The sequence below is a fragment of the Etheostoma cragini genome, chromosome 6, assembly GCF_013103735.1.
Source record: "Etheostoma cragini isolate CJK2018 chromosome 6, CSU_Ecrag_1.0, whole genome shotgun sequence".
Classification (NCBI taxonomy): Eukaryota; Metazoa; Chordata; class Actinopteri; order Perciformes; family Percidae; genus Etheostoma; species Etheostoma cragini.
Genome location: NC_048412.1, coordinates 449592 through 459290, shown reverse-complemented (window position 1 = coordinate 459290; position 9699 = coordinate 449592). Strand labels below are relative to the sequence as shown.

Sequence of the window (9699 nt, the reverse complement as noted above, 5' to 3'; positions counted from 1 at the left end):
ACACACACACACACACACACACACACACACACACACACACACAAAATATTTACCACAATCCACAAGCAGTGAGGGACTATCAAGCAGATATTTGCAGTTCTTCACACTGCACGTATATTTGTTAAGGTTTCAACACAAATTAAAATCCACAACAAGCGTCCTGATGATCCACAGACTTGGTGTGGACACTTTTCTTATTCTTTTCCTCCCCTCCTGTCTACTAAAATATATATACACATTTCTTTTAGTAACTTATACACATATAATACACTCTTTCACAGAAACATCTAAAGACCTTTTCACTGTCCCTTGGGAATGTAACGACGGTGTGTAGACACCCAGACACTGTTAACAAGAACTGACAATGACTGGATTCATGAGCATCATGTGACCGCCATGACGTTTGAAAGAAACATGGGAATACCTTCTTGATGTCCTTGTTCTTCTTCACTGTCCACAGGCCATCTGACAGCTTGTCAAAATACTTCCTGGCTTTAGGAGCTGCATCCAGCATGTGGCTGGGCGGGACCCCCAGAACCTCCACTATCTTATTCATCTGGTCAACCTACACACAGGGGCAAAACAACAAAACATTGGTACCTGCAATAGGCCAAATTATTATTTTAAACATCGGCCCAGAACAATCGGTGCGTCCCTCGTACACACCCTCTCATTATTTAACCATCTTGTGTGAACTGGTGAATGAGTTAAGTCTTTTGTTCCCTCAGCAGTAACTCAGCTTAAAGTGTGCATGTAATTAAGAGTTTTAGAGATTGCAGCTGTTGCATTGTGTGTTCTGAATAATGCATGTACCGGAACCATTTGTTGTCTTATTGTTCATTTGCACTTCCTCTCCTGACTCCAAAACACTTTCCCCTCTGGGATTCTACAGTGACTGAGCTGAGAGACAAGAGATGTTAGCAGGTACATGAAGGCTTATTATTTATTTTCCTCTCTTTTGAGTCACTTTTCCAAATGGCTCGTAAGTCTGCAGACCCTGAACAGGGACATCTTTAGTATAAAATGATACTGAAGTTCATATCAGATCTGTTTATGAGGGAACCCAACTCTTAAAGGGTGACTAGCGTCTTTTCACCCTGGACCCTATTTTCTGATGTTTTCGTGTCCAACGGACTGATCTTTGACATTGGTCCAGTATCAGGCAAGAAACACTTCATTCAAAGTGGACAGAAACAAAATTAAAAAACAAACATGAAAAGCTGTTTTGGACCGTCTTTCCACTTTTCCATCTATCAAAACTCTAGTTTTTGTTCAAATAAACACAAAGTTTACATGTGAAAATATGTTGGCTTGATAAAATCAAAGTATGGCTTTTTTAAATGGAGTCTGGTGGGTTTAGCATCCTCGACCTCAGAGCTGTTTCTGGTTAATCAGAGGTTTTAAAAAGGTCTATCTCTGTAAGGATCCATCCCATAATGTTGTCAGAACTTATAGTGGACCAAATTTACAAAACACAATTCTCCCACAGGGTGAGACTGCAGCCCGGTCTGTGGCTGCCGGTTACAGGGTTCACGCTTAATACTGGACCAGTTTCAAAGATTGTAATTCCCATCAGACACTTACACACAAAAACATAGGAAAATAGGGTCCAGGTTGAGAAAAAAAATAGTATTCACCCTTTAAGTTTCTGAACAAGTACACAGCTACAGCCAACATGTTGACATGTTAACTCATGGCCCGGCCCTACTGAACTGATAGGTTTATGTGCTGTTGCTTTTACCTCATTGGAGCCGCTGAAGAGAGGCTCTCCTGTGTGCATCTCCACTAGGATGCATCCCAGAGACCACATGTCGATGGCCAGGTCGTATGGCATCCCCAACAGAACCTCAGGAGAGCGATAAAACCTGCTCTGGATGTACTGGTAGATCTGAGAGGACAACCAGAAGAAAGTGAAGAAGAATTACTTTAATTACACCTTGAAGCTTTTCTGTATATCTGCTCATGTCCGACCTGCTGTAGTTGCATCATTAACAACTCAGAAGCTCACTTCATGTAAAGGTTGAGTTAAGATGAAGTCACAGACACTTGTGTCAGTGTGTTGCCTGCTGTTTCAGTAGCTGTCCTCTGAGAGGAGCCGTGTTCTCCTCACAGAGCAGTTGCTTACTGCCATTCAGGAAACCAGCCCCTCCATACAAAACCTTAACTCAATTCCTTGTTTTTGCAGTTGCATTGACTTTTCTCAGACACACAAAACATTGCTGCCAAAGTAACTGAACTGATGCGAATGCAAAATGTTGGATTACAGCAAGTCTATAAATGCGTTACATACAAAAACCCTAATAATGAAGCTCACTGGGGCAGTTATAATGAATTGTTTTAGATGAAGTAAACAAGTGAATGTACTTTGACAGGTGTTTGTGTGTGTGTGTGTCTGTGTGTGTGTGGCTCACCCTCTGTCCGAGCTGGCAGGAAGAGCCAAAGTCGACTATCTTGATGGCAGATCTCTTGGGGTTGCACAGCAGGATGTTCTCTGGTTTCAGATCGCAGTGGATGATTGACAGCTCTGGAGTGGCCAGAAATAATAACGCTGTGGACAAATAAAAAAGACATCACTCTTATTTGTGTCATCAGGACCACCTTGTTCCCTGGCTACATTTGGTGCTGACTGTGACTGTACAACAGTTACATCTAACCTACTTTAAGATAATGTACTATATGCAGGCCTGTAACAATTAATACATAATTGTCTCCTGTGGGGGTGTACAGTTAGAAAAAACTGTTTTATGATAATAAAGAGGTGTGTTCTAGTTCATAGGCTTCATACCTGTGTTATTCCATTATCTGGGTCACATGTCAGTCATAACACTATTCATTCAAAACATGTTTAAAAAAGTATAACATAAATGTTTTGAAATTTGAATGAAAGAGACAATTACATTTTTATTGACAATTATTTCAGAGAGAATTAATTGTACAGCAACATTTGGAATTGTTACAGCTGTAGGTACAGTATATGTTACATGTTTCTTCAAATTTGAGCAGCAAAAACACAATTATTCAGTGATGTCCTTTGTGTTACTGAATGGCAGTTGACCTACAGTATTCCTTCCCTAATGATGTTTTAAAGCTGCACTCCTCCGTTTTCTTCTGTCCACTTGGGGGCAGACAGTGACAAGCTGCAGACACACAGTGTGTGCATGCACCCACCTGTACACAGCTGCTGTGCAAACTTCCTGGTGAGGTTGAGGGACACTCCTCTGAAGTTGGTGTTCCTCAGCAGATCGTACAGGTTGTAGCTCAATAACTCAAACACCAAACAGAGATGGTTCCTAAACATAAAGTGACGCTTCAGGTGGACTGCACAGAGACAGATCGACAGACAGACACGGAGACAGATGGGAGACAAGGAGGAAGGTTAGGACATCAACAGTCAGGTCAGCCAAGACAATATTAAAATCATTTTCTGTTTCATGTCCTATTCTCATAGTGTGTGTGTGTGTGTGTGTGTGTGTGTGTGTGTGTGTGTGTGTGTGTGTTCGCCTGACAGAACAGCATTTTAACAGCTCAAGGATCATAAATCGCTTTTATTTGGAGCTCTCCAAAGCATCTTACAGTCTTCATCTGTGGATGAAAGTTTCTTAGCTGTCATAGAGATGGCTCGCATGTCATCCCACTAAGTATGTTGATGCAGACTGAGCCATCTCCGTGACTTCATGTCCTGCAGCGTGTCACTACACACACACACACACACACACACACACACACACACACACACACACACACACACACACACACACACACACACACACACACACACACACACACACACACACACACACACACACACACACACACACTTTGGATCCCTCTATGTTTGACCAATCTGCCCAGTACGTTCATGACGCTGTGCACCAACAACAAACCTGTGTGAAGACAACCGTGTGGTATAGTGTGTGTGGTATAGTGTGTGTGTGTGTGTGCTGTCCTTCTTACCTATGTAATATTTCATCTCAGTGTCATGCTTGTTCATGAGCTCCAGCAGGCGTAGTTCAATCTGTGCCTGGTTTAGAAATGCCTTTTTGTTCTTGATGATCTTAATGGCAACCCATTCCTGCTCATGGTGGTCGTAGGCCTTCACCACCTGTGGACACACATCAACACACTGTGTTCTCCCATGCCATGATAGGAACATATGCTGCTAGACCAGTACCGTGACTTTGATACCAGTTCCTGAATGATGCTCTTTTCTATACCATTGCAACCATGCAACATAACGACACAAATCCTTTAATCTTTCTACAACGTGTGACGTTAGACAGCCAATCACAGACATTATTAGATCTTGGTAGAAGCATGCTGCGTGCTGATTGGCTCACTGAAACTGATGAGATTTACTCCTTATTGAATGACGAGGCATTTTTCGATACTCAGGCAATTCGTTTGGTGCCTAAAGAGTATTGAGTCCGGCAGCCGGTCCTAACAGGGACTGGAGCCTGATGTCCCGGGCTGCCAGCACGTTGCTTTCCCTTTGTCCTCTCATGTGTATGATGTGTGTTGAGAGAGGTACAGACTTGTAACTGGCTGCAATTTGGTCCCTTTTCAGGAACATGCTTGGTTTGATCAGACACTTTTACATTTGAAGAAGAGATCTGAGAGGGTTGGTTCTTAATGCCCCAGTGGTGACAACAGCTTAAACTAACCAAGAATTTCATAATCAATTAATCTGCTGATAACTTTGATGATTAAACGATTAATCGTCTGTTTATAGTCTCCTATCAGAAAAAAGGTGAAAAAGGTCCATCCCAGTTTCTCAATGTCTTCAAATGTCTTGTTTTGTCAGTCCAAAACTCAAAGATATTCAGTTTAATATGATGTGATCTACATTTGAGAGGCTGACAACAGCGTTTCTGCCCTTTTTGCATGAAAAAGTACGATTAAGCGATAATTAAAATAGATGGCAATGATTTTTTGTGCCTATCAACGATTTAATAAACTAGCAATAAATGTGGGTTTAGTTTGTTGACCGCACCTGTCCGAAGGAGCCTTTCCCGATCAGCGAGTCTATCTCATAGCGGTCCAGCCACTTTTCTCCATTTTTGACAATGTAGTCATAGTTGTCGTCGTCATAGCCATCATTGTAGACTTTCCTCTCCTTCTTGGTGGTGCTGTCCTCTGGGGGGACCTGCTGGGCCCGTCGCTTCTTCTTAGTATAGTACACCTGTGAAGGGAAGCACAGCGAGCCTGGTTAGTTCAGCTGAGAGTGCTGAGACAAACCGGATCCCTTCAGGAAGCCAAATGCTGATTCTGAGTAGGATTTACTTTCTGCAGCTTCTATACACCCCTGCCTCCACCCTCAAACAGCAAACCCCAAAGTAATGAACCCTTGGTGGTTGTCCCGGCAACAGCCCAGAGTCCAGTTTTATGTGGCTCGCTGGTTGAGGCTTCGTCCAACCCGCTGCCATTTCCACCAGCTGGCATTTTGTAACTGACTTGACCAGCTGACATTGCTATGAACTGATTGGCTGTTGAAACAGGTGACGTCTCTTACGTTATAAAACAGCTGAGTTGCAGCCACACCATCAGCTGTTGAGTCAAGCTTAGACAGGCCGGTTCAGACCGCTAAAACTTTACCTAGGACGTTCTAAAACAGTTTGGTCTCGTCACGAATCTTTGGTCTGAACTGGGCTTTGTGTGTGTGTGTGTGTGTGTGTGTGTGTGTCATACCTCATTGATGTGCTTGTAAGTTTTGATGAGGTCAACAGAGAGTTTCCTCAGTGGGGCGCTGGCAGGGTCTCTGAAACTAGGGGGGATCCTCCGCTGGAGTATGGTCATATCAGACAGCACCTAAAGACAACAGCAACACTTCATACATCAGGATCATCAAACAAGTGGTGTGTGTGTGTGTGTGTGTGTGTGTACATGGCCACAGACATACAGGTGTGCAGGCTTTAAACAGGGCGGGGACATTAAAGACATGTGTATCCATTCAAACTCCCATCATGCAGTTCACCTTTGCACCAGCAGAGTTCATGCCTGAGTTTCTGTCACTGACCGTAAAATCAAATTGTGAGGACATTTTAATTGTCTCCAGTCAGAATGTATTTCCCACTCATTCAAACCTTACATGTCACATGACTACCGTAAACTCTGGTCTGTGCAGATTAAAATGAATACACATTTAAATCGGATACACTTCGTTATACTTCATATCAACGTAATCCTGCGCTCAACACTCCTGCAGCCCCTCCCACTGAACACCTGGGGGAACCCGGTCATCAGCCTCTTCCAGATCCACAGATCACATGTTAACGGGATTAGCCCATTCCCATGACTCGTGGATTATCTTTTGGCGTTTTTCCACTGCATGGTACCTGCTCGCCTCGCCTCTACTCGCCTCTTTTGGTTTTCCAAGTCCCTGGTACCTGCTAACAGCTACTTTATTTAGTTTAGAGGTTCCAAGCGAGAGATTGGTTGGAAAGATTTGTCACTAATCACGCCGTCATCGTTGTTAGCGTTGAGGCGGTACTGCAGTGGAAAAAGAAGGGGGGGGGGGGCACCGTGGCAAAGTCGGGCCGTGTAGACAAGAGCTGGTAATAGAGAACACACACACACACACACACACACAGACACAGACACAGACACACACACACACACACACACACACACACACACACACACGGGGTGTGTTAAAGTGGTCCAGTTGGGGAGGGAGTGAGCATAGGGCTGTGCAGTGTTGTTGAATATCGCGATATTACTTGCAATAAATAAACAGATACTGTATTAAAGAGTTCTTTGTTTTGTCGCATTCTACAAACTACTTGTTGAATTAAAACAGATAAAGTAATTATAAGTAATAGTAACAAGTAATAAGTAATTTCTTTTGATGAACAAATTGAACATTGAAATGAATATACTGTAAAAGGCACCACTAAAAGAAGAATGACATTTTAAACTGCTAATATTTTCTGTCAAATAACATAAAAAAATCCCTGAGTGTCTTTTACAATATGTCACAGCGTTTTGTGATGCCGTTCTACCGCCAGTTGGTGTCGTGAGGACGATAAAAACCCGACATATTGTGCAGGCCTAGCTGAGCATCCCTGCGCCTTTCTATTGGACGTACACAGCTGCTTCTTACGTTGGTTTAAAAGAAATAACGTGGATTTCCTACAGAACATGCGAAGCTCTTTAACTGAGATCTGAATGGCCAAGTCGTCATGCTTTACATTTCTCTACGGCTCTCTCATGCCAAGGTAGGTGGCAGCGGTGAGGAGCGTGGGCTGTTAGGATTTCTTTACTGGTATCTGTGTTCCCCGGGTTCAACAGCTAGTAAAGAGAAACGCGTTGATCAACATCCGCTTCAGAGTCCGATTGTCCGTTCTGGGACAATAAACAACATTTACAATATTAGTTACCAAAAACTGTTATTTTAGGTGTGTCATAACCGCAATAACATAAACAACAACTATGATTTCTGTGTTCCTTTACACAACTCTGCGCCTGAGAACAAGCGTTAGACTAACAAACTGGCAGGGAAGCCGTTGATCTGCACACACTACCAGGACACACAGCTGGTTTAAAATCAGCAAAGTATCCCTTTAAGTGTAGCTACATTTAGAATATTTTCAACTCTGCTCTCATTTTTGCATTGCAGAATGCGAAGTTGCTGCTCTACAGCTGCCTCCATCACTTAGTTAGCTTTGTGTTATCGTGTTATTTTGGTGAAGCCAAACTAACTCTTTAGCCTTGGCTAAAGGCTAGCTGCTAGTGTGGGCTAACGTTACCTTGGTTCCAATGCAACCGCCTAGGTATGTGCCTCCGCTTTACACTGGGCTGTATAATAATCACAAGAGACCTTGGCCTGTCCAAGCGATTGATGAGGTGATACAAGGTGGACATTGCATAGCAGCAGCCTGTGGTGCCGATGACCGATTTATTTGATTATCCCTGAGAGCTTTAAGAGATTGTTTGCTGAGCTTTCCTTATAAAAAAAGAAGACATTTTTAGTAAATAAATATGCAATTTGACATCGTTTTTGTCGTGTCTAAAATGTTGGAAAAGCCAGAGTAGATAATTGAGAAGAAAGAAGTCCAACTACAATCATTAGCTCTGACAGGTGTTTTATAGTTTTTGCTGTTTTGGGCACTTTGTCACGTTTCTTTTGTTTTTGTTTTTTTTGGCGCATTCAACATTCATTCATCTTAGGTGCTGCCAAAAAACGGCTCCGGTGCTGCACCTAAGACCCTGTAGCAGTAGGACGAGACATCACTGTTTCTCCAGGTTTCACCGAGTCCAGTTTAAGACTTTTTCAGACCTGAGATGTAAGACCTTTATCACAACATCAACTACAGTAAGCCCTAAGTTCAGTATTTTCAAGCCAAGTATCTGTAAACTTGAACTTCCCCAGAGCTGAGGTATATAATATGCTTTATGTCCGTGGAACCATCTGAAAGAGGCTGGGGCCAGTAACAGGAAAGCTGATTGGCTGCACTGTAAGTAGCATGATGGTCTCATTTGTAGTCATAACGCAGCAACATTATATTAGGACTAGTTGGGAAAAGAACTACAACACCACAGAATACTAAAAAAGAGCATTAGAGGTAGAGTTAGGAAAATTAAGACCTGTTTCACATTATTTAAGACCTAGAGAACAATACTTCAGAAAATGTAAGAAGTTTGAGGCCTAAGATTTTGATACTGAAGTTTTAGACATTTTAAGACCCCACAGAAGCCCTGTGAAATAAAAACCTCTTTATCAGAGGGACTGCAGGAATATGACTTTCTTCATGGATGATCTCACGACAGTGGCTTGTCATTGTTTTAAATCTGCAGTGCTGCTATGACAACCAACAGGTGAAACATATGATGTATCAATCAGGTCCTGTACCAAATGCGTGTGTGTGGCATGATTGCTGTAGAACTGAGTGTGTGTGTGTGTGTGTGTGTGTGTTACCTGCTGCTGCTCGGCCATGGAGTGGATGGAGCTGAAGGAGGGGTGTGTATGTGTGTGCTGGCTGGTCATGGCTGGCTCAGCGAGGAAGAAGCCCTGGGCAGTGGAGGAGGAGGAGGAGGAGGAGGAGGAGGAGGAGGAGGTGGGCGGACATCCTGAGCTGCTTACACCTGGAGAAAGAAAGAGAGAGAGAGAGAGACAGAGAGAGAGAGAGAGAGAAAGAGAGAGAGAGAGAGAGATGATTAGAGAGGGATACCCCAACAATCTAATCTGTTTCTCAGCCTCCATCTATGGGACAACATGGCTCCCAAAACACACCAAACATACTAAACACGCTTTTGGTGTATATGAAAGTGAGCCCGATCAAAGCTAGAGGCCAACTGATGCAGGATTGGTGAAGCTTGTACTCATTTATCAACATAAACACGTGTGATCAGGGTCTCCACATGTGCTCACTAAAGAGCTGCTATGTGATATGTACGGAGCAAAATATTTGACAGTGTAAAAATAAACATTTTTGTGTCAGTGACACACTGTTTCTAAATTAACTCAAACATACCTTTGACATTTCTGTACTGACATCTCCTGTTACTATTAGCCAACATATACACTACTGATATATGCTTGTGATCACATTAAAGCAGCTGGTAAACATAGACTTAGACATAGGCTTCCAGGTGCAGGTGTAAGAAGAGGAGCCAAGGCTGGAGCTCCTTAACCTTCCTCTGGTGTTAGCTTTCTGCTGCCATCTGAAGTGTTAGCGGGTCATTTTGGACCCGTGTATTAAA

The 9699-nt window shown here is 43.0% G+C and overlaps 1 protein-coding gene across 1 annotated transcript in view; it reads right to left on the bottom strand.

The window, feature by feature from the left end:
- Positions 1-9699, bottom strand: part of dyrk1b (dual-specificity tyrosine-(Y)-phosphorylation regulated kinase 1B) — a 26734-nt gene that overhangs the window by 4086 nt on the left and 12949 nt on the right. Inside the window, exons 2-9 of the mRNA XM_034874920.1 lie at positions 8915-9081; positions 5686-5805; positions 4991-5179; positions 3955-4102; positions 3169-3318; positions 2412-2548; positions 1742-1888; positions 425-565 (exon numbers count right to left, since the gene is read on the bottom strand). Of these exons, the coding sequence (XP_034730811.1) occupies positions 425-565; positions 1742-1888; positions 2412-2548; positions 3169-3318; positions 3955-4102; positions 4991-5179; positions 5686-5805; positions 8915-9081 (1199 nt within the window). The remainder of the gene's footprint in view (positions 1-424; positions 566-1741; positions 1889-2411; positions 2549-3168; positions 3319-3954; positions 4103-4990; positions 5180-5685; positions 5806-8914; positions 9082-9699) is intronic.